Genomic DNA, 24,598 nt, shown 5'->3' with positions numbered 1-24,598 from the left:
AGTGAGACCTTGCCTTAAAAAAAAAAAAAAAAAAAAAAAAAAAAAAACAAGTTGTAGAAGAAAATAGGAGAAAGAGAGAGAGAGGAAGTATCATAGGGATCTCTATAAGGGGGAGTAATCAGAATGCTGGAAAATGTCATTGGTAAATTTCTTCTTCTCAGCCCCATTACTTTTGTTGTTTGCTAAGCCAGAAACAGGAAGTTTCTCTTTTTTTTTTTTTTCTTTTTTGACAGGAAGCAAATTTATTGTTCATTATTGTTTATTATGAGGGGCCAGCACAGTGGAAGCCCTCATGAGTGCAGGACCCGCCACTTGTCCAGAGGGCCATGACTGGGGATGTACTTAACCCCATAGCCATCTGGGATGAGCCACTTCTCAGCCACCGTGTCTTCAGATTCATCGGCATTGAACTTGGTGAAGCCCCACTTCTTTGAGATGTGGATCTTCTGGTGGCCAGGAAACTTGAACTTGGCCTGGTGCAGGGCCTCCATCACATGCTCCTTGTTCTGCAGCTTGGTGCAGATGGACATGATCACTTGGCCAATGTGAACCCTGGCCACAGTGTCCTGGGGCTTTCCAAAGGCACCTGGCGTGCCTGTTTGGAGCCTACTTTGGGGTAGTGCAAGGTCAGAGACATGAACCCACATCCAAGGCCTATCTCCAAGGTCCCTTAGAGCAACCCATACAAGAAACAGGCTGCATACACTACCAAGAAGCTGCTGTTTGCAGCCATTGCACACTGCGGCCCCATGAGAAAAGGAATCCAGTCGGCTTAATTGGCTGCAGAGGAAGTTTCTTAATGAAAAGTCTTATTTATCTCCGGAAGCAGTAAAATAGCCCATGGAGAAGAGGTCTCTAAACCACATCAGAGAGTGGAAGAACACAGTGCAGAACAAAGAAGTGAACATTAAAGATCATTCTGAAGTCCTCACCATGAAGCAGGGATTGGGCGGCCCCACTGTGGGAGAGCAGATGACCTGTAGGGCAGGAAAGAGCCCATCATTGGATCTCTGCAAAGACCTGGCTGTTAACCACAGTGCCCATAAGGGCCTTCACAGCCAGGCTGGGTGTGGGTCTTAGGGAGATCCCATTCAGTCGAGGAGTCAGTTGGCGGGTGCTGAGCAGCCAGCGGGCAGCTCACAGGTGTGGGTCGTGGAGGGTGGGGGCACCTTGCCCAGCATGTCACTGGAAAGCCTAATGTTGTGAGGACAGGGGCTGGGTAGGCTGACCCCACACTGGCAGCACCTGTCAGGTGGTGCCAGGGCGGAAAGGGACGCTACAGCGCATGGAAGAGGCCCTCCAGCAGGGTGGGCAGGGTGCTGGGGTTGGTTTGGCTGAGAAGTCCCTTACTGTCTCAGTGTCCTCTTCTCCACGGCCCCATCAGGTACTCACTACGGGAGCATATCTTAGCTTTTCCTCTTCTATTGCAGTTTACAGTAATCTCCATAAAAACATCCTATTGCTTAGGTCTTTATTACCTTGAAATGTGTATCTTACCTCATTAAAAGGCTTTAGTTTGTTTTATTGCCAAATTAAATTAGGCAATAATTTAATTATCAGGACTCTTCACAACAGCTATTTGTCACTGCAGGGAGAACTTCATTCCAGCCTTCAAAGGCATGAGTTGTCATTGCCTACCCACTGAACAGCACTAATGATGGGTTGGTATGTAAATTATCCTTCTCTACATATTCTTTCTTTTTAATACGAACATTTTACTGTATTTTCTAATAAGTGCAGAAGTAGAAGGATGAGTTGCCAAATCTCAGCCTCCCCACTTGCCAGTGTTCTGCTGCCCTTGCTTGATACACACCCACCCTCACATTTTTACCTTATAGTATTTTTAAAGCAGTTCCCAGATATTTTCTCACTCCATCGTAGACACTTTGGCATGTCATCTTGAACAGATAAGCCTTTAAAAAAGACATAAGCACCATAACATTATCACACCACACAAAATTAGCAAAACTTCTTTATTATCATCTGACACCCAGTCTGTATTCAATTTTCCCCAGGTGTCTAAAAAATGTCATTCTATTGTTGGGTTTGTCTGCATCTGGATCTAAACAGAGTTCACACATTCCATTTATTTGAGGTATTTCTGAAGTTTCTTTGATTCTTAAACTGTTCTCTTTTCATCTGTTTGGACATTTTTTTCTCTTTTTTTGCAACACATTTGTCGAAGAAACTGGGTCATTTGTCCAGCAGAATATCACATGGTTTAGACTTGGCTGATGGTAGCCTCACAGTGTTACATACATGGTTCTCTGTCCCCTATGTTGCCTGTGAACTTGTGGTTTGGTCTAGAGACTTCATTTGATTTTCTTTCTGGTGCAGTTACCTCATAGCTGTTACTGTTGCATCACATCAGGAGGTGTAAATGCCCAGCTGTTCTACTTTGGGTTACAATATTGATTAATAGGCTTGCATAGTACCCACTCAATCTGTCCGTGATACAGTTCTCCTTCTACTTTTCCTGGTTTTGGCAGCCACTGACTCAGCCCCATTGTGGAGGCCAAAGGCATTTCTTGGGATACCTCTTTTTCAGGAGCAGCCAGCTTGGGTAGCTAACAGTCATGCCTGCGGTTTAGAGTTGGCCTTGCCTGGGGTCTTGGCAATTGGTCGTCTATTGATGCTGTCATCTCAGGATATAGAGTTATTGGTTGCATGTAAGCAACAAAATCCCTTTGGAATTTCATATTTTACCATTCTGTTTTTTTTAAGTTGATGAACTTCACATTTTTATTACTTGATCCTTTCCTCACTGGATTCTTGATTCTATGGAAGTTTATAAACATTTCCTTGTTATTGGTTTGAGAATTGAAATTGTTATAAGGCTGGCATTTCAAATATTCCCAATAGGTTCTGGCATTTAATACATAAGATAATGCCTGCCATCATGTCAGAGATGTCTAAATTCCACTTCTCAGTTTTAGAAAATACTATTTGTTTGATATTGGGACATTGGTTTGGCTGCTAAAACAGGTCATAATGTTAGTGGTTTAAATTCGACAGCAGGTCATTTCTCTCTTGGACAATCATGAGTTGGTAGGCAGTTTGGGGGTCAGGGCAGCTAGTTCCCCAAGGTCATTCGGTGACTCCAGCTCCTCCCATCCAGTCGTCCAGCCTGCGGCATTAACCTCATCCACATGGCTGAGAAGCTGGCTCACCACCACAAAAAAGTCCAGGCAGTGGCTCCGGAAGGAACAAGGGAGGCCAGCGGCTCCTTTTAAGAGCGGAGCCTGAACAAGGCATGTATCCCTTCCATAATTTGGTCATGTGGTTCATACCTAGTGGTAAGTTAGACTGGAAAATTTAGTCTAGCTGGGCAGCCATGTGCCCTTGTAAAACCGTTAGTGTTCTGTTACTGAAAGGGGGAAGACAAGGAGGGTTTTATTAAAGGTCAATTAGTAGTTTTTAGTAAGCTCTCTAAGCCTCCGTTTTCCCATCTATAAAATGGGGATGAAAATATCCCCCTCTTGTGGCTGTTAGAATTAAGAGTATGAATAGATCAATGTAATGGAGCATCCTTCCTATTTCAGGCTCTCAGTAAATTATTCCATTTATAGGCAGGGGGAGGGGGCAGTGTGGCTTCATATAACAGAAAGAGGCCAAGTTTTGGATTCATGGTAGACTTGGGTCTGAATTGTTAGTTGTGTGACTGAGGACACATGTACCTAACCTCTCTGACACTTTAACAAATGAGGATTAAACTTATAGGAGTATCATAAGAATTGAATGAAAAATTACATAAAAATATGTAGTGCAATGCCTGACATGTAGAAGATTTGTATAAGTGTTGGCTAATTGCTCAGTAATCTGGGTAAAAATTTTTAGGTTCCTGATGGGGAAAGATTACTATGTAAAGTTGATTGTAAGAAGACTGCTGCCAAGCAGTTTAAACTAATCATGCACAATCATCAAAATGTATATTTTCAGTTTGAATACTTGGAGCTTAAATGTAAGCCAGTGCTTTCTAAAGAGATCTCTCAGAGGTACAGGTACCAGAATCATCAAAGGTGCTCAGTACAAATGCAGGTCCTTGCCCCTTCTCCCTGGACCCTCTGCCGGGCTCCTGGATATCTTTGGGAATGGATGAACCTCCACCTTTTTACAAACACTTCTGAGGTGATTTTTATTACTCTGAAGTTTGAAGTTCCAATTAGAATCCACAGCACTTACTTGAAGTATTTGACCACTTGTACAGTACTTTGAAATAAGGAAGGATAATTCATTTTTTCTAATTTCAGATAAAAAAAGACTAGGACTTTGAGGTTTTATTGGGTTTTTTGAGACAGGGTCTTGCTTTGTCACCCTAGTTAGAGTGCAGTGGCTGATCCTGACTCACTGCAGCCTCAGGCTGCCGGGCTCCAGCAATCCTACCACCTGAGCCTCCCAAGTATCTGGGACTATAGGTGCACGCCACCACACCCAGCTAATTTTTGTACAGACGGAGTCTTGCTATGTTGCCCTGGCTGGTCTTAACCCCCTGGGCTCAAGTGATCCCCCCACCTTGGCCTCCCAAAGGGCGGAGCTTACAAGTGTTAGCCACCGTGCCCAGCAAGAAACTCTGGGTTTTTAAAGATGGACTTAGGGGTGAGATTTTTTTTTTCCTCTCAAATGATTGCAGCTTGAAAAATAATAAATGTTTGCACTGAATTCTCTTTAGTTGTTGCGAAACCAGAGATTTCCTGCATCCTATCATCATGCAGTGGAAACCGTTGTGAATATGCTGATGCCACACATCACTCAGAAGTTTCGAGATAATCCAGAGGCATCTAAGAACGCAAATCATAGCCTTGCTGTCTTCATCAAGGTGGGGACCTCCAGGGAAAGGATGTCAGTGAAGGGACAAAGACGTGCTTCTTACAAGCTGTCTAGCAGAGTGACTAGAATAGAGTGGGTTCTCTGGCAATGTGGATGGCATGTTTTTACGTCCACGGATAAACTTATTAACAATAAATGCTGATTTGAGTTCAAATTTCCGAAACGTTTGAACCTGAGATACCTTTTTGCTTGTATTCCTCCACAGAGATGTTTCACCTTCATGGACAGGGGCTTTGTCTTCAAGCAGATCAACAACTACATTAGCTGCTTTGCTCCTGGAGACCCTAAGGTAGTGTGAGGGTTGTTACTGTTCCTTTTGTCTCTCTGATTCACATCAGAAATCCACCTGTTTCTCTTTCAGCCTCAGAGGCACAACTCACTCCTATCTTGGAAACATTAGTATGTGTGCGATATCAGGAACATAGTAATCCGGAATGAGAAAGAAACATACCCACTGATTTTCTCTTAAACACCTGAAATGACTTCTCAACCGCAAAACTAAAAGTATATGTGTAGCGAATTATAGTTTACTTCACAAGATAACAGGAGTCACTATGTAGCCTTTCTCTGGTAGAATTATCTTTTTCCCTTTTTTTTAAAGCTCTGCCTTACTAATTTTTTTATTGCACTGAGTCTGCGTCTGTAATTATAAGCTACCTGAAATCCTTCCTTGAAGAAGGAGGAACGTAAATAATAAATGCCCTAAAAATCAGTTAAAGTCATTGTTTAATGAAATATGTCCTTAGTTTTCAAATCAATCCCTGCAGCCATCCTGAAATCCGTACAATGCAATAGAGTACAGAGTTCTAAGAAAGTTAGGAAGTTAATGACTATTTCTAGCATACTATTGCTAATAGGCTTTTTAGAATCCTATATAAAATATCCAGTGGGATATTTATGACTAAGCACTTCTTCCTGCAGACCCTCTTTGAATTCAAGTTTGAATTTCTCCGTGTGGTATGCAACCATGAACATTATATTCCATTGAACTTACCAATGCCATTTGGAAAAGGCAGGATTCAGAGATACCAAGGTAATCCATCTTTATATCTTAACCTTTTTATAAAGAGACATTTCTGTTTAATAAGAAAAGATAATTGATTCAAGCATGATATTTGAATTTTCTGATTTTTTCATTGATTAATTTTTTTCTGATAAAATTTCCATTTCAAATAATACTGATAAAATACTGTATGGGAACTTACTTTTCAGCAGTCAGACTACAGATCATGCCAGTGTGGCTATCTCATTGAAAAATTCCTTTGCTTAAACAAAAGAAATCTATTTCAGTTGCCATAGCTTATTTTTATTTGTTTCACTTTTCCTTTTTTCTTATGAATTAGCTTTTCTTTCACCAGCTGTGGAGTCAAATGACAGTCCTGTAGGTAGGTGTGGGGTGTGGTGCTTGCTTTCTTGCATTTTCCTCCTCTAAAAAATAAAGAATGCAAGTGATGGCTGAACTGCTTCCATATGCTGTTCTGTTAGGCATTTCCTATATAGTTTGATCAATTTTTAAATTTACCATAAATCAGTGAATTTGTTTTCACTGGAGTGAAATTGCTGAGACACTGCTATAACTTCCCAGGGAGGCATCCAGTTTTTGGCTACTGAAGTCACTGAGTACTCTAGGATGTTTCTTTAAGAAGTAAAACAAACAAACATCCTGCTTCACCCCAAAACCCATTATTCCACCATTTTCATAGCCCTTGTCCATAGTGGTGGCAGTGACCTAAATCACAAGCAATGTGGCTTTTTCACATGCTTTTTATGTTTGCACGTTGAGTCTTTATTAATGTCCCGTGTTCTCTTTAAGTGTGAAGAGATTTGAGCTCGTAGAGATTTCTTTGTCTTCACTGAGTAAATCAAATTCAACAGATTAGTCTGTCGAACTGTCAAGCAGAATGTATTGAGCTTAGTTCCTTGTATGTGCTCAGGTGTTTTGTACTGCAGGAGAGAAAAAGTGGAAGGATGCCCACACTGGTAATGGCACCTGAATCAACTGCTTCTGAATTCTGAGAGAAACACAGAAAGGCATCATTCAGAGACAAACAGCTTTCCCCCACACAGACTGCTACTGCCTTTTAAGGATATGGCAGGGGGACTGTGCCCTGGAGTTGGCATTCATGCATTCAACAAATATTTACCCTGCACCAACTATATTGAGCTTCAGAAAGTTGTGTACAACCTGGATGACAATCCCCAGCTATTCTATATATACAAGATACATAGAATGTCAGACACCAATGCATCCTAAGGGGAAGAAACAAAGCAAGGAAAGGGGATATGAAAAGGGGTGACATTTGAGACAGGGTAGCCAGACAGCAGTTAGAAGAAAGTGAGGGGTGAGCCAAGCTCCCACGTATCTGGGGAAAGTTTTTCTGGGCTGAAGGAACAGATAGGTATTCAGTGTCCCCTGATCTAACCCTGGCCCCCGACCTCTGTGGTCTCACGCCCCACTATTCTGCACATTCCAGGCATCGCTGCTGACTCCCAGCTCCTCAAACATATCATGCCACCCCTCCACCTCAAATAGCCCCTTCCCTGGGGAATCCTCATTTTCCTCCCCAGGCCAACCACTCCACACCTCCTGCATGGGACCTCCCAGGGTCTCCTCACCTTCTTCCAGTTCCCCAACTGGAATTAACCCCTCTCACCTGCTCTACACTCCCAACCTCACCACAGCCTCCCTCAGACCAGTCTCCTGTACCTGGGGACTCTCCTTCTACTTGGCACAGAACCCAGGGAGCTCTTTTCCCCAGTGGCTGTGCAGTGAATGTGTGATGAGCCTGTCTCCCCATGACCCAGCAGGGCAGCACAAGCTGTTATAGACTTCTAGGGTATTTGGTAGCAAGACGGGCTGCCCTCAGTGTGGAGGGAACATATGTGGGTAATTTGCCTTACTACACTGATAGCAATAAATGCTTTTTAGAATTTCCATTTTCTTTCTTCTCACTTACCTCCCACTCCTGCCTTCACCTCCTTTCTTGTGTTAGTCCATTTGTGTTGCTGTAAAGGAATACCTGAGACTGGGTAATTTATAAAGAAAAGAGGGCCAGTGCGGTGGCTGGTGCTTATATAACCCCAGCTCTTTGGGAGGCTGAGCTGGGAGGATCACTTGAGCCAGGAGTTCGAGATCAGCCTGGGAAATATAACGGAATCCTGTCTCTACAAAAAAGCAAACAAAAACAAAAATTAGCCTGACATGGTGGTACACGCCTGTGGTCTCAGCTACATGGGAGGCTGAGGTGGGAGAATGGCTTAAGCCCAAGAGGCAGAAATTGCAGTGAAATCTGCAATCTGTACAGATTGTGCCATGACACTCCAGCCTGGGCAACAGAGCAAAACCCTCTCTCAAAAAACAAATAAATAAGTAAATAAAAGAGGTTTATTTTGGCTCACAGTTTTACAGTCTGTACCAGAAGCATGATGCCAGCATTGGCTTCTGGTGAGGCCCCAGGAAGCTTCCAATCATGGCAGAAAGCAAGCAGGGAGCTAGCATGTCACAAGGCAAGAGAGGGAGCAGGAGAGATGGGGAGTGAGGTGCCACACCCTTGTAAACAGCCAGCTCTCACATGAACCCAGAGCTAGAACTCACTCATTATAGCAAGGAGGACACCAAGCCATTCATGAGGGATTCATCCCCATGACCAAACACCTCCAACCTTGCCCCACCTCCCACACTAGGGATCACATTTCAACATGATATTTGAAGGGAACACACATCCAGATACATAATTTCTCATGCACATTCATGCACACAAGCACCGATGTGTGAGCACACACACAGTTAAACCATAAGTTGTTTTCTTCTGAGAGATTTATGTGAATTCAAGCTATGACTTATACTTTAGATAAACTAGGTGTAATAATCATAAACAATGAACATAATTAATCTAGAAAATCAATACTCTCCCCCTTCTACTAAAGGGTTTCATAGAAGTTGGGTCCATATTTTGGGTAGATTTAGGAGTAGCTATCTGATATGGGACAAAAGGCAAAGGGAGAGGTCTATAGACTTTCCTTTAATGGTGGAGTCAGTCTGACAATTCACAACCTAGCTTCAGCTTCCTGAAATGTGTATTTCATCTTCAGGTGATGCTCAGCTGTTTATATGCACCCTCCCTAAGTAGAGTTCATGTTTGCTCCTATCTGTTTTCCACAAGAGCTCTCAATTTTGTCATTTAGCTTGCTGATGATCTACCAGTTTGGTTTGATGCTTTGTCCATTTTAATTTCAGTTTATATTAAATTTGTATTTGGTTTTGGAGGTAGAGAAATATTAGGAGAATATCGTAGGAAATACTGCATTAAATAAGTTCTTCATTCAGGGAGAGCAGAATAAGCTGGTTATATATTGATTTGTTTATTTTAAATACATTGGGTTTTAATGGGAGTATATAGGCATTAATGACCAGGAAAGGAATACATGAACTCATGTAGTAAATAACATTTTAATAAACCATGTATGTTTATTATTTAATTACATGTTTGTTACATACAAACAGCTTTTATACAGTTCTGTTAGCTAGTATAATAATGTTTTTAACTTTGTCAATAACAAACTTATATTTGTAATATGACATATGCTGTCCTCTAGTCTAAAAATTGGTACTTAAACTGTTTACTAATTTAATTATGTAGGATGCAATATGTTCCAAAATCCAGTGCACTTAATTGTATTTAAATTGAATTTTCATTTAAGATCCTCACGTGCTAAGAAGTAGAGCAGCCTTGTAGAGTTGATCCTTTCCCATTCAAAGCTAAGTCTAATCATCTGTTGACACCCAGGGTGGGCTGAATGCAGAGGATGGGTCTTAGGGTGTTTTTATTATTATTCAAAGAGCACTGCATCTTTCCTAACTCAAGTAGCTTCTGTCCTCATTTCAGACCTCCAGCTTGACTACTCATTAACAGATGAGTTCTGCAGAAACCACTTCTTGGTGGGACTGTTACTGAGGGAGGTGGGGACAGCCCTCCAGGAGTTCCGGGAGGTTCGTCTGATTGCCATCAGTGTGCTCAAGAACCTGCTGATAAAGCATTCTTTTGATGACAGATATGCTTCAAGGGTGAGTGGTCCCCAGTAGAAGGAAATGTGCATTGATAATGTCCTTTATTTTAAGTGGTGTAAAGAAAGTAATCAATTAGAAAATTCACAGTAACAGCACTAAGACTTTGCTCTGTTTTGGGAATAAAAATCAAGTATCTGTCTTTACAGGAAGGATCCAAATAAAGAAGATGGTCAGTGCCAACTTTAGTTCAGTTCTCAGAACTCTGGGATAAACTTACCACTTGTGTCTTCTTTTCAGAGTCATCAGGCAAGGATAGCCACCCTCTACCTGCCTCTGTTTGGTCTGCTGATTGAAAATGTCCAGCGGATCAATGTGAGGGATGTGTCACCCTTCCCCGTGAATGCGGGCATGGTACGTAAGCATGGTCACATCAACTCAGCCCATACTGGGTCCCAGGGAAGCCAGGACAAAGCACCATAAGCTGCTGCCTAGAGTGGCAGCAATTAATTCTCACCCTGTCAGGAGACCAGAAGTCTAAAATCAAGGTTCCATTGGGGTTGGTTCCTAATGGAGGCTCCTGGGGAGGAGTCTGGGCCGTGTTCCTCTCGCAGCTGCTGATGCTGCAGGCAATCCTTGGTGCTCTCTGGCTTGTAGCGGCATCGTGCCAGTCTCTGCCTCTATCCTCACTTGGTGTTTGTTCTCCCTGGTGTTTGTGCCTCTCTGTCTCTCTCCTCTTATTTAATTATTTATTTATTCCAAGATAGAGTCTTGCTCTGTTGCCCAGGCTGGAGTGCAGTGGTGCATTCTTGGCTCACTGCAACCTCCACCTCCTGGGTTCAAGCAATTCTCCTGCCCGAGCCTCCCAAGTAGCTGGGACTTCAGGCACCCACCATCACACCCGGCTAATTTTTTTGTATTTTTAGTAGAGACAGGGTTTCACTGTGTTGGCCAGGCTGGTCTCTAACTCCTGACCTTGCAATCCACCTGCCTCTGCCTCCCAAAGTGCTGGGGATTATAGGCATGAGCCACCACGCCTGGTCCCCTCTCCTTTTCTTATAAGGACACTAGTGATTGGGTTTAGGGTCCACCCAGTATGAACTCATTTTAAATTACATCTTAGGTATGTAATGGAAAGACCCTATTTCCAAATAAGGGTACATTCTGAAGTCCAGGTAGACATGAATTTGTGGGGGGACACTAAACCCAATACATACCCCCATTTATTTTGCCAGTGCAATTCCTGGTAAGTTGCATTTCTGGCTAAATAAGGCCAATCACTAAACCTTCAATTCTTGTTCAAAACTAAGTATGAAAACCATGTTCTCATGATGAATGAATGTCCTATGAGGCCTCAGAATTTTCATTTGTATATTCTATAAAAATTTATGGGGGGAAAGAGACACAAAAACGATATAGATCTAACCTGTGTCCTAGAAGAGGTCATGGTAACCCCAGTTCTGACAGTAACATGCTGCACAGTCTGGGAAAGGCCACCTCTGTGAGCTACAGTTTCTCTCCCTCTGTCAAATTAGAAGTGAGACTGGACCTCAGGGATGCCTAGATGAGGGATGTGAGGCCTCCACCTCCAAGAACTGACGGCCTTCATTTATATTATCTTTATGCTGCCTTTTAAAGATGTGTTGGAAATTGAGTCAACGGAGAGATGAACCTGGAAATTATCTCACAGCTTTTTGGTTAGAGATGGTTTTACTTTTTACTCAGTCTTTGGTACCTTTGATGTGATTGTTACTTAAAAAGGATTCTTGGAATCATCTTGCAATTCAGCTTTTTCAAAGCATTATCATTATCAAATTTCTTGTCACATTTCAGTTGCAAAAGGTTTCTTAAATGTTAACCTATAATAATTTTTAATTAGTAAAGTTTATAAGTGTTTTACAATCTAAAACCCGCACTCTTTCTCTTTCTAATGCTCTCTTCTTGGCCTCAGAGGGCTTATCTGCTATGAGTTTCAGCAGATGTTATTTCAGCATTTCCCCTTTCCCTGGTACTCTGGACTCATGAACTGGCTTGGTTGTCCATCTTCCCGCCTTGTCATTATGGGTGCACACTTGCGGAGTCTCATGCATGTTTCTGTCCCTTCCTCCCACCCCAACAGTGATACGGCGTCCCATTTTCACACTACCTCTTCACCTCCAAATGCATTACTAAATCACATTACACTCAGATGAGCCGTGTGTACACTTCTGTGCTGCGTGGCTGCTCTAGAGGGCATAAACTCTATCCTGAGTGCACCTCGCTTATCTCACCCTGTACACCATTTCATTTCACACATGTGTTCTCTAACCCTGTCTGTTTTTCAAACTAGAGTGAGAAATTCAGAGTAGAATGTGGCCCTTCCTGTACTGTTTCAATCCTAACAAAAATGAACATAGGTCTTTCTTTGCTTTCATCAAAGTAAAATCCCTTTTTCTGACCTAACTTCAAAATTAATCTGATTTCTCCACGAACTAAGAGGCCACATGATGCTACAAACATCTAGAGACTGTCATTGCTTCTGTTGTAATTCCCTGCATTACAGATAAGGGCCAGCATTCCAGTTAGAAACAGCAGGAAAGGCTGTCTCTGAAAGAAAAAACAAAAAACAGAATAATCTAAGAACATGTTGGGCATCAGAGCTCTGGAGAGGGAAAGGTGTTAGAAATGCTGGGGAAAGAGAAACAGGACTTTATAGAATGCAATTTCTCTCCTCCACCTCCACCACAGCATCCATATCTCATGCCCCCTGCTCCCCTCTGACCCACCCCTCCCTCCTCCCTGGCCCACACCTCAAGGCTGCATCTCCCATGCAGGCGGGCACGTTGAATGCATCAGGCTGGCTTGGTCCTGCACTTGCCCTAGCACTTCCAAGAATAGGGGAGGAATCCTTTCCGGTCATCTTTGATTGTTTCTGCTCTTCTCCCCTTGACAGACTGTGAAGGACGAATCCCTGGCTCTGCCAGCTGTGAATCCACTGGTGACGCCACAGAAGGGAAACACCCTGGACAACAGCCTCCACAAGGACCTGTTGGGTGCCATCTCCGGCATTGGTAATGCTCCATGCTCTTGTGCGCTTCTCTGGCATCACTCTGAAAGTCTTGGAGCCAAAAGTTGGTGAAGAAAGCAAGCATCCTACTATGGCTAGTGGCTAGACTACCCAATAATAGGACTAATTTATGGGATAAAATAAATGGCAGCCTTTATCCGATTAACTCACGGGAATCGCCCTCTCTGAGATTATGTCTTTACCTTTGCTGCTGGTGGCGGTGTTAATATGCCATTTCATGTAGGGGATGAAACTGGATAGAATTTAAAATGAGAAAGCCCTCACCAATGCCCAAATTTATCCTACAATAATAATAGCAGTCCTTAATCTTGTTGATGTTTATGTGTATTTTTCACAGTTATGCACCCCTTAGTTGGCAATGTAAAGATTAAAAGAGTTAATTCAGCCGGGCACGGTGGCTCACAGCTATAATCCCAGCACTTTGGGAGGGATCAAGAGATCAAGACCATCCTGCCCAGCATGGTGAAAGCCCGTCTCTACTAAAAATACAAAAATTAGCTGGGCATGGTGGCACACACCTGTAGTCCCAGCGACCTGGGAGGCTGAGGCAGGAGAGCCCGTTGAACCTGGGAGGCTGAGGTTGCAGCAAGCTGAGATTGCACCACTGTACTCCAGCCTTGCAGCAGAGTAAGACTCCATCTCAAAAAAAAAGTTAATTCATGCAAAATGTTTGGAACAGAGCCTGGCACACGGTAAATGCTCAGCAAATGTCAGCTGCTGTCACAAGTTTCCATTTGCCTTTCTTCTGGGCCTTCACTCTGTCTCTGCTCTAGTTTGTCCAATTCCCAGCTACTGCTCCAGAAGCAGGGAGGGGACCTTCCTCAGAGGGTTTGTTCTGCAGTGGTTCATTGCACTGGTTTTAAAGTCAGACACATGCGGCCTTGGTGCTGGAAACGACCATTTACTAGTTGCCATGGAGGATGTTGTCTGTCTTCTGTGCCCTCCATAACCATGTCTTCAAAAGGGTCATGATGTGTATGCTGCTTGGTAAAGAGGAGTCAGATGAATGGAAACATCACTTCACTGTTACTTTGACCATTTCCACAAGGTTTGAATACTTCTGCTTGACTCTTTTGATTCTTCTCCAATTCAGAATTCACCTTGTTAGGATTGGGGGCTTCTTTAGAACTTGGAGATGGGCCATTGGGGATCTTTAGCATTATGGCCTCCAATGGCTCTGCGTTCACACTGCAGCTATGAAAAGTACTTGAGACTGACTTAATCCTTTTTCACTCTTGAATTTTAAGATCCAAATCCACTTTTCATAGGAATTCACCAAACAGGCTTATTTATACTCGGGCTTTATCTATATTGCCTCCTTTCTTGAAGACTTAAATCCCTGTTCTCTTTTAGGAGTTCCTTCCAGGGAAGCCTCATTTTTCAACTGGGTTTACTAGTTTTTTTCTGGTGGCTTTAGCAGCTCTTTGTTCATCAGGGAGTTTCTAGCTAATTTTAGCCCTGGTTCTTCTCTTTCAAGAGCAAACTTTCTCCTTAAATCTCTGTTGGAAAAATCCTGTTTCCACACTTAACTGAGAATGCGTCCTCACAGTTTTTTTAATGTCTTTGGAGCATGGTGCCTGAGAGTTTTAAAAGGGATTCACTGCCTGGATAAAAACTACTCCAAGGTTACATTCATTTTAAAAGGCAAACGCTCTTAGGCTCAGGGATTTTTTTCCCACCTACTCAGTGGTACAAAGAGAAGAAGGATGAATTTATCTTCTTTTCATTTGAACTCAAGTGTCATCTAAGGACTTTAAAAGTTATGCACTGGGCCAGAATGTTAAATACAAACACATATACACAAAGACATACAAAATGGAACAAACTAAGCATATTGATTTTTGATTTATTGCATTTCCATCTGTTTGCCTTAAATTAGGACTCTAGTTCTGGAATCAAGCTTAAAACTCTGAGAACTTAGGGTCTAATTTTACTAGGGTCTAATTTTACTTTACTGAGGACCTCTTTCTCTTGAGTTCTGTATTCTCTTTCCTGACTTCTGTGTTCTTCAAATGCTGTTCTATATTAACTATGATATATTATAAAAATTATAATTGGCTTTATAGCCATGTGTTTCTTAGCATATGTTTCTTAGCTCTCTGCGTACAGAAAAAGGCCATAGTTTTTTCAGAGTTTTTAGCTGTCCCTTGTGACAATCATTTGCATAGTTTCTTTCCTGGGGAGATGCAGCCACTGGCTGACAACGACGCTTATTGGCCTACATGTCCCAGCCTTCCCTTCCGTTTTCAAATTCCCCTGGCTCTTCTTTTCTTGGTCTTAATACATTGAATCAGTTTCAGGGATAGCAGTGAATAAATCTGAGTGTTCAACAGTGAGAAGGATTTATGACCTTGATGTCACAGGTCTTCCTTCTAAGGTCAAAGAGTTAGAGAGCATCTCGACATTGCCTGAGAGATGATGAATTTATGCCATTGGCCATCAAATTTAGAAGTGCAACAACCAAGTAACTTTCAAACACACTTTTGGTGCACCCTAGGGGCTGGCTATATTTATTTAGTTCTTTGTTTATTTTTTAACTTAGAAGTATCCCAGTCCATGGCAGCTCATGTGCCTACTGAGATCTGAAAACGACCAGCCTGTTGTGAAGTGCCAAGTAACGGTATCTTCAGCTTGGGTCTGGGAGGATGTGTGCTCACAGCTGCCAGACACAGAGTCCAAATCTCCTGACGCCATCTGCAGAGCCAGCCGGGCCTTTCCACTGGAGGCACGCCTTTTGGTTCAGCACAGAATGTACAAGTCCAAAAAGTCATTTTAAGTTATGTGATTTATTTAAATCTTACCTAAGCAGGAAGTCAATCTGTTACCTTAAAAAATTACATAGTACCAAGATTGGGAGTAACTTCTGCCTTCAAATGCTGTTTTTTTCATGGACATCACAAATTTTATTTCCAGGTTAGATTTCCTTTCTTCTCATAGTTGTGTATAGCAGAGATTCCCAAATATTCCTCGTTCACAGCACCCTTAGTGTCACTTTTTTTTCATGGCATCCCTAGGCCAAAAGACACACCCAACAGTTCTGTTTATTAGGTACTTAGGACCAAATAACTTAATAAGTACTTACATTCTAACAATTTAGTAGGCACTTAAAAGAAACACATCAGTTTAAAGAAAAACATTTTAGCTTCATTTTTAATAACCACAACTAACCATGAATGGGTAGTGTGCACCTGCTGGACACAGCTTCTCAACCTTTGGGTCAGATTGGCCAGCACCATTCGCATTTCCTGTCCCACACTGATTACTTGCCTCTTATCATAGCAGCCCCCCCAAATACACAGCTCCACAAATTTATCTTCAAAAGGAGCATAGCACAATCTGCTGCTGAAATAGCAGCTTCTGGCCAAGGTCACATATCACTGTGTTCTTGAGCATTTTAAATGCCCCATGACATCCCTCAGAGTTTGGTAGGCACCTCAGTCTTTATTATCAGTTTGAATACTACAAGTTGTTGTATGGTTTAATTTTGTGGTTTGATAGTTAGGTGGATTTATCTTTTAATTTTTTTTTAAGTCTTTGTTCCATCACATTTTGAAACAGGTGTGTTCTTTTAGCAATCAAAGGTGGTTTCTAATAAGTGAATTGATATTTACATCTGAATGTTTCAGACTAGTTTCTTTTTATCTCATTGTTTGTGATCTGGTTCTTTAAAGGTGAAGTAATGGAATGCAACTCTTGAGCCAACTTTTTAACAGAAAAAATAAGTGCAATAAAAGCAATTTCCCCTAAAGTTCAATACTCATCTTTATTTTGTTCCGTCTTAATAAAACTTTATTCTTGGCTTGATTTCCGTTTAGCTTCTCCATATACGACCTCAACTCCAAACATCAACAGCGTGAAAAGTGCTGATTCGAGAGGATCTCTCATAAGCACAGATTCGGGCAACAGCCTTCCAGAGAGGAATAGTGAGAAGAGCAATTCCCTGGATAAGGTAATTGCTTTTCATCCAACACAAGTGTTTCTTACGATCAATGAATTTAGCCCAAAGTAAACATACTTCATGTTCTAGTGCCTTTTAATTGTTACCTTCTGTTTTTTTCTAAACCACCCTGCTGACCTGAGAGCTTTATCTAAGTCCGGGGCCTATTCCTCGAAATGGTCTGATTCTTGTTTCCAGGACCTCATATCCTAGACAGGGTTTGCAGTGGAGCATCTTGAATGAATGGCCCTGGTAGGCTAGACAGGGAGCGACTCAAAATGCTGCCCATTTCAATTCCCTGTAGTCTTTCTACCAGAGACACTGTCACCAACACAGCTGTCCACCTACAAGGATGTCAAGTCTGAAGCCAGCTCCAGAGATTAACTGATCATGTTGGTGATTCAGGGATAAGAAATCACTCTATTCACACAGCACCCACCCACAACACAACACTTCCTCCTCAAATTTAGCCTTTTTTCGTGAAACTACTAAACACTCGGACCATTTGGAACTTGGTAGGAACGGATAAAGCTTTGGTTTAAACCTGGAGCCATGGTAGATTTGTATGACTGTGGGCGCAGATTTCCTAAGTTACTTCAAGTTACAGGCAAGCGCCCATTCCAAAAAACAGCTGAGCCATTTAAGGATTTATCCCCAGCAAATGTCCTTCCTCAGCAGCAGGCTGCAATCTTGTCGTGCATCTGTGGCTGGCATTGACATGGTTACCTGCAGTTCTGTTGAGGTGTGAGCAGCTTGGTGTGGGTGTGTCATAACATACTGAACTTTTCCCTTGACCCCAACGTGCCTTCATGTGTAGAGGGAGAAGCTGCTCCGAAGGCACTCTGCTTGTGTCATACGCAGTGCTGGAGAGGAGGAGGAGAGCTGCCAGTCAGCAAGGAAACACCGGGTCACTGTGGATTTTTCCCTTCTAACGGTTCCACCTTTGCCAGAGGAGACAATGCACGCTGCACCCTCTCTCCCACTGCTGGAAGTACTGAGTTCTCCAGTGGCTCTAATCAAGCGGGCAGGCGAGAGGAGGCATCCATACTAGTTTTGTCGCTAGTAGCCCCTGTGTTTTTTCTGTAAATAAAAAGATTCACATATTTATTCATTAAGGCTGTTTATATATATATATATATATATACATGCATAATTTTTTCAATTGGCCACCAACGCCTTGAATAAAACATCTTTCACTGTTCTTTTTGCTTTGATATTTGGCAAAAAAAAAAAAAAATATTTCAATGGAAATTCAACTGGGAGAGTTTTTAAATCTCCTGCATTTGCAATCACATGATGAGAATCTTGTTCTGCCTTTTTTCCAGGAGAAACTGCTGCCTAGTGGCAGAATTGTCCTCTCGTTTGCCCCAAGATTTCTGACGTTTGTAGTGTTGAGCTAAGCTGATGAAAGAGTGACCTCATCAGTTTAGGGCCTTTGGCAATGCTGTGCTGATGTGTCCCTGTTTGTCCCCATCAGGCACCTGCCTATTGCGTTCCCTGAGCAGTGCCCACAGCACACCCCATGATGCACCCTGGATAACGGCACCTGGGCTCCAGGCTTTGGGGTGCTTTGGGCACAGCAGCACCACAGGCACTTGCTGTTCCAGCCACCGCCGTTGTCCTCAGGAGGTGGCTGGTTGTGTGGTGTCTTCTGAGTCACGGTTCCTCTTCTTGATCCTAGCACACATACTTTCTTGCATGAGGTTTCAATATTCTGGCATCTCAGAAGGTTTTACCTGGCATAGCTAAAGCTGTGAAAGGTCTGTGCCTTCTGCTTGTCCCTTAGGAGAGCGTGCTGAGGAGACAAGTGAGGGCTTCTGTGGACAGCGTTTGAGTGAATTATATTTGGGTGAAAGGGTGCCTGTGGTTCAATTGTCAGCAAGTTACTTGCACCTTCCAATGTGTATGATCTGACTCAGTTCTAAGAATCTTTCTCTTCCAAGGGAGAAAAGGGAAACACATTTTCCTCCCATAATTAAGTAGAAAAATCACCTATATTTTCTTTTTAGCACCAACAAAGTAGCACATTGGGAAATTCCGTGGTTCGCTGTGACAAACTTGACCAGTCTGAGATTAAAAGCCTACTGATGTGTTTCCTCTACATCTTAAAGAGCATGTCTGATGGTAGGTTAAAGTATGAGATTTCTGTTTTGCTTGTTTCAGTATTTGGTTAGTTTGTTTTTAACTTGCAATAAGTTGGAATGATACAAAGATTTCAAAGGATTTTCTTCCTTATTTGAAAGGCATATTCATTGACTAAATTTAATAGAAATAAGAGCCTTATTGTGGGAAAATCATCTCCTTAATTATTTTTATTCTAGAAAATAAGTTCTAAAATGTGGATGGGCCTATTTCTGAAATTTATATTAAACTGGGACCTACCATCTTAACTAAAGGAGATAGAAGCACATATATAAAATAGCTTTTGACTTAAAAAAAAAAAAATTGTAGGCTGGGCACAGTGGCTCACATCTGTAATCTCAGCACTTTGGGAGGCTGAGGAGGGCAGGTCACCTAGGTCAGAAGTTCAAAACCAGCCTGGCCAATCCAGTGAAACCCCGTCTCTACTAAAAATACAAAAATTAGCCAGGCATGGTGGCACATGCCTGTAGTCCCAGCTTCTCAGGAGGCTGAGGAAGAATTGCTTGAACCAGGAAGGTGGAGGTTGTAGTAAGCCGAGATTATGCCATTGTACTCCAGACTGGGCAACAAGAGCAAGACTCCATCATGAAAAAAAATTTTTTTTTATTTGTCCAAACAAACTTACTGGCAACTTGCATAAGTGTGTTTGTCAGTCTCTGGAATTAGAATGTATGTTGTAGGGGGACCTAAGCATTCCTTCCATTTAGAGTGTATATGATATTCCTGGCTCAAACTGGAAGGGAGAGATGTTATTTTAGTTTTCTAATGGAAATGGTGGTGTCATCGTAGATTATGTTTCTGTTTAAGGGTCTGACAACCACATTTTAAAATAAGAATGAGCAGAACTATGAATGCTGTATCTGGACCACATAAGGCTTGCAAATGTGTATGACAGGACAGCTTCAACTGTTAGCTCATCTGTGTATCTGGCTGTGTAATATAAACAATCCCATTATACAATGTCACAGTTCTTATCCTTGGCAAAAATCTTATTTTTTCTACAACGAATTAAAAAGTATGCTGTGAACTTCATTAAGGTGATTGAATTAAGATGAACTCTCTTGAAAGCAAAGTGCCATTTGTTGAGAACCTGAAGGCCTCTTGTGCTGCTTATATCTGGGGGCGGGAGATGTGTACTAAACATCCAGTGGAAGGGATTTCTGCCTGAAAATAGAATTTCTTTTATATCAAGCTACCATTTCAGCAGCGTTAGTAGCCTGACTTTTTTTTTCCCGCGACCCAAGCCAACGTACAGCCTAACTTTTTAGCTCAGATGGTAGAAAAAAACCTGCTTGCCCTTAAAATAGTTAAAGACTGGGTAATTCATTCTTCTGTTGATTTGTTACTTTAAAGTGCTGTTTATAAAAAAAAAAAAAAAAGAACAGATAAGCAAGACATTCCCTGAATGATGACCAAATCCACTAGCATAGGGCGCTTAGTCTGATATTTGGGTTTATAAACTTGAAATTCTTCCCATTTAAGTCAAAAGTTCTAAACTTTGCTTCATGGTGATAATGAGTTTTAGCCAGAACTAGAATCCTGTTTTTCCTTTGTTTAAAGTTTTCTTTAAAATAGTTTAAATTTCAAATACTGAATATGATCTATAATAAGAACATAACTGCTTTTTAAAGACAAATATACAAGAACATTTGAATTCAAGTGAAAGTTATTCTTTGAAGTCAAACACATATTTTTAAAATGAAACCACTTCTTCAAAACGATTTTAGAATATATTTCTTCTCAATTTTCTTCAAGTTATCGTTTTCCCTTTATAATTAGAATTTGTTGTATGTGCAGCCCATTTAAGAAATCTTCTCCAACCCCCAGGGTCATGAAGATATTCTCATATTTTCTTTGAAAGCAGTGTTATTTACATTTTCACATTTAACTCTAAAAATCTAGCTACAGTTGGCTTTTGTGAGTCATATGGGTTAGGGAGAGAAATTGCCTCCAGAGATAGTTACCACATAGACAACCAAAATAAGTTGTGTGACTCTGTAGCTACTCTGTCATTTATTCCACATTTAATGAACACTTTCTACATGCTGGGCCCTCCCTCGCGGTCCTTCTTGTGCTATTTCCCTCTCCACAGAGCTTGTCTTTGTCTTCCCACTCTCCGCAACCAGTAGCCAGGGCCCAGAGCAAGGAATGGCAGCATCGGTGCCCATGCTGCTGGCCCCTCTGTCTGGTGTGTGCTGAGGGTGACCACTGAGGCCTGCAGGGTGATCCTACCAGGCTCTCCAGCACACACTGAGCTCCCTGGGGGCTCACCCTACCAGCTTCAAGTAGCCAGAGTCTGTTCCTCTGGAATCTAAACTCAAAACCCCTAAAGATGGAAGCCTCTGGCCCACCCTTGTTACTGGTCTAATAGGCCAAGCGGCCTTTAGAATCAGATGCACACAATTTAAATTCCCATTCAACCATGATTCTTCAGACTGGTAAATGGGAGAATTACTTAATTTCTCTGAGCCTCTGTTAGCTCATATGTAAATGAGGACTTTTTTCTGCCCCAGATATGGTAAGGATTAGTTGGCACAATCTATGTGAAATTGTGAGAGTACCTAGCACAGTGCCTGGCATATAACAGATTCTCGGCCTATATCTCATGTGATTCCTGCCTGTCATTGTTCTTGACAAATGTTGAGTGAAAGCCTGTCATCTTCAGGAGCCATCAGCATCCCCACAGCGACTCTCTCTGCTCATCTCAGGCCCCAAAGACTCTGGCTTTTTCCTAAGAGAAATCTCTACCTATTTCTCAACTTCAGTGTAAAATATAAGGATGCAAAAAAGGTTAGCTATCAAATGATAACACTCAAATGACAGTAATACTCAATTGTTAACGGCACATACAGGAGTTTAAATGCACATACCATTTGGTACAGCTCTTTCGCTTCAAAGAACTTATCCTTTAGGTATAGTTAGACATGCATGCAAAGACCCACATAAAAGGATGTTCACTGAAACATAATCATAAAGCAAAAAGTTAGGTGGGGAGAACAGTAAATATCACTAGGAAACTAACTCAATTACAGTCTGTCCACGCAAAGGAATATTAGGCAGCTTGGAAAAACTTGAGATAGATCCAAGCTGTATTGATCAGTTAAAACTCAAAGAGCAAAATCATGTGTGTAATATGCAAAGATTTTCAACAAATTCCCTTCTGGGAAGAGATCCGGTAGTAGGAGACAAGAGAGCCCAGCTTTAGGTTGTATGTCCACATGTATTCTTTGAATTTTCTAGTCTATTTAAGAGCATGCTACATTAAGTTTAAATGAACATCGTGCTAGAACATAGCACTAGATGAGGTATGATGGAATTAAAGTTCACATGTTCAAATGCAGCATCTTGAAGTTGAATAGGCCTCCAGTGTGTGATATCCAGTTTAGAGTGGTCGGCTGTAAAAGAGGGCAAGGGAAGGGCTTGGAGGCCTATCCTCCAAGGTCTCTTCCCATCTTCTCAATAGGTGATTCTCCATAATGTATATGATATGTATTGTGATTCTAAGTAAATGTTTATTTTCTAGATGCTTTGTTTACATATTGGAACAAGGCTTCAACATCTGAACTTATGGATTTTTTTACAATATCTGAGTAAGTAGCTTTCTCTTTGCTCATTGCCTCTTGATTTTTTTCTGGATTGTTAAGAGGCGTGAAGAATACTATGTAGTTGGACCAGGAAAGTGGTATATGTCACATCCTCACTTACTCCTTAAGCCCTTTCTCATGGACCTGCCCTAAAACATATTTTCAGAACTTAGGACCCAGTGATCAGTGGTCACCCTTAAAGTGTTACAGAGATGTGCTTGTTTTACATGAGGGGTGTGTGTATGTGTATAAGCCATCTTAATAAAATAACACAAAATTTATTAGCTGAATTGGGTAGATACTGCTTTTCCAAGTTGAGCCTAACTTAAGCTGATGAAGAAACTGGGTCAGAAAAATTGCTATAATTTTAAAATATAAGAAATAAAAGTGAAATCTTATGTAGCATCTTTATTATCTCATTTTGGCTCATCAGTGTAAGTTTCTGATTTCCTTTAAGCTCTTTACTTTTAGAAACATAAATCTACAATCCCTTATCCAAAACTCCTGGAGCCAGATGATTTTCCAAATTCAGAACTTTTTGGATTTCTGAAAAATTTACACATAGACTGTATCCCATAACATCCCAGCAGCATCTCTCTACAGTTAAAAAATATTTCTGCAGTACTGTTACTATTCATAATAATTGGATAAATTATAAGTAGCTTTATGTCTATTATTCTGGGTCATACTTTGGCGCCAAATGTATTTGCATGAACTCAGGAGGAAGCTGGTTTTCAGAGCTTCATGTGTGTTGGAACTACAGGTGAGAGACTGTGGGCCTGGCCCTCAGAGGACACCTGACTCACAGTCTTGGATCATAGTCTCCTGACCTCTGCTGAGTTAAAGGCGGGAGTTACGTGGTGAAACGAGATCCAACACCAGAGGAGCTCACCAGACACTGTTTTAACTACCACATTAAATGCATGATTTTTTAAAAACATCAATGTTGTTAGATATATTTTTAAAAATATATCTTGGTGTGTATGGGGTCCAGTCCATATACTTGAGCCAAAATAGAGAGCTCCTTATGTAGATGTGAATGAGGATGAATAAGTAACTTAAAACAGTGTGTGTGGTCGTCAGCATGCTTTCTCAGACACACAGCCGTGGAGTGAATCCCTGCTCCTGAGTTGATGGACGGTCCTGTCAGTCATGGGCCTCTGAGCTGTGATACTTTAACCAACCACCACGGTACTGACAGCTACACAAAATGGGGCTTCCCTCACAGGTTAATACATTTCCCTGGATATGAAGGGACTTTTCAGAGGACTCCCGAAAACCATTCTGAATGAATAGGATGTGACATACTTTGGTGCCAGACATAGTGTTTGTTGAATTTGTTATTGTTACTAGATAAATAACGTCCTAAAAATAGTTTTCTCTTCACATTTCCCTAATGATTTTCATCTTGCCTGCAGAGTCTGCTTGCACCAGTTCCAGTACATGGGGAAGCGATACATAGCCAGGTACTGTGGGGCGTTTTCATTTGAAACGTTGTTTTCTGTGTTACCTGGTTCTGACTGTGTGGGAATGGTCATCAGTGGTGGCTGGTGGTTGGGATTCATGGAAGTGGCCGTGAGGACCGATGGCAAGCACTTGGATTACTACCACGGAACCTGGCAGCGTCTTTGGTCGGCATTCCTCCAGGCTTCCTGTCTCATTTCATCTCACGTGTGTCTCTTGGAAAGTGTTCCTTTAGCGGACTGTGGCTACCCTTCCATCCTCTTGTCCAAACTCTTCCTCATGCTCTGTTCTGTCTCCTTCCCAGCTTCTTCTCCCCAGTTCTTCTTCCTATGTTCCTTCCTCAATGATTTCTCTTCCTGTGTTTGACTTTCCAAGGTCATTTTGACTGTTCCTGCTCCCAACTACAAAGATGCTAAAATCTCACCTAACCACTCTTCTTTCTTTTTTTTTTTTTTTTTTTTTTTTTTTTTTAGCGGGTTTTTTTTTTTTTTTTCCCTGGTTGGGGGCCTTGGGCGAAATTCCGCTCCCCCCACCCCCCCCTACTCATCTTCTATCAATTCCCCCCCGCACGC

General features: G+C 41.8%; 2 protein-coding genes and 1 non-coding gene across 42 annotated transcripts in view; 1 reads left to right on the top strand and 2 right to left on the bottom strand.

The window, feature by feature from the left end:
- The window catches only part of DOCK9 (dedicator of cytokinesis 9), a 297,719-nt gene that overhangs the window by 216,699 nt on the left and 56,422 nt on the right, over positions 1-24,598 (top strand). For 36 of the 40 annotated variants that reach the window (XM_032277575.1, XM_032277569.1, XM_032277548.1 and 33 more), the window contains 10 exons: positions 4,670-4,816; positions 5,033-5,116; positions 5,749-5,860; positions 9,714-9,892; positions 10,133-10,246; positions 12,765-12,882; positions 16,715-16,848; positions 18,846-18,960; positions 22,502-22,568; positions 23,981-24,028. In XM_032277575.1, coding sequence (XP_032133466.1) covers positions 4,670-4,816; positions 5,033-5,116; positions 5,749-5,860; positions 9,714-9,892; positions 10,133-10,246; positions 12,765-12,882; positions 16,715-16,848; positions 18,846-18,960; positions 22,502-22,568; positions 23,981-24,028 — 1,118 coding nt within the window. Of the gene's footprint in view, positions 1-4,669; positions 4,817-5,032; positions 5,117-5,748; positions 5,861-6,170; positions 6,213-9,713; positions 9,893-10,132; positions 10,247-12,764; positions 12,883-16,714; positions 16,849-18,845; positions 18,961-22,501; positions 22,569-23,980; positions 24,029-24,598 lie in introns of all 40 variants that reach the window. The other 4 variants (XM_032277568.1, XM_032277539.1, XM_032277554.1 and 1 more) reach the window with 1 other exon arrangement.
- On the bottom strand, positions 256-2,578 carry LOC116551114 (60S ribosomal protein L10-like). Its single transcript, XM_032277249.1, has 2 exons — positions 2,538-2,578; positions 256-780 (listed from the first exon to the last, which is right to left on the bottom strand). Exons 1-2 carry the CDS (start codon positions 2,576-2,578, stop codon positions 291-293), a joined length of 531 nt encoding a protein of 176 aa, XP_032133140.1. The 3' UTR covers positions 256-290.
- LOC116551427 lies at positions 653-786 on the bottom strand. Its single transcript, XR_004268924.1, has one exon. It is a non-coding gene; the product is annotated as a small nucleolar RNA SNORA70 (small nucleolar RNA).

Source organism: Sapajus apella, unplaced genomic scaffold, assembly GCF_009761245.1.
Source record: "Sapajus apella isolate SASKATOON/1434 unplaced genomic scaffold, GSC_monkey_1.0 scaffold9, whole genome shotgun sequence".
In the NCBI taxonomy this organism is placed as follows: Eukaryota; Metazoa; Chordata; class Mammalia; order Primates; family Cebidae; genus Sapajus; species Sapajus apella.
Note: the sequence above shows the minus strand (reverse complement) of the source record. Positions and strands in the feature narration are given on the sequence as shown.

What these genes read in the sequence shown, in the direction of transcription:
- LOC116551114 (XM_032277249.1), bottom strand. Translation starts at nt 2,578, where the DNA reads ATGACTGTTAGCTACCCAAGCTGGCTGCTCCTGAAAAAGAG. An exon ending in TGGCTGCTCCTGAAAAAGAG is followed by an intron (nt 781 to 2,537) that starts GTATCCCAAGAA and finishes CTTCCTCTGCAG; the next exon opens with CCAATTAAGCCGACTGGATT.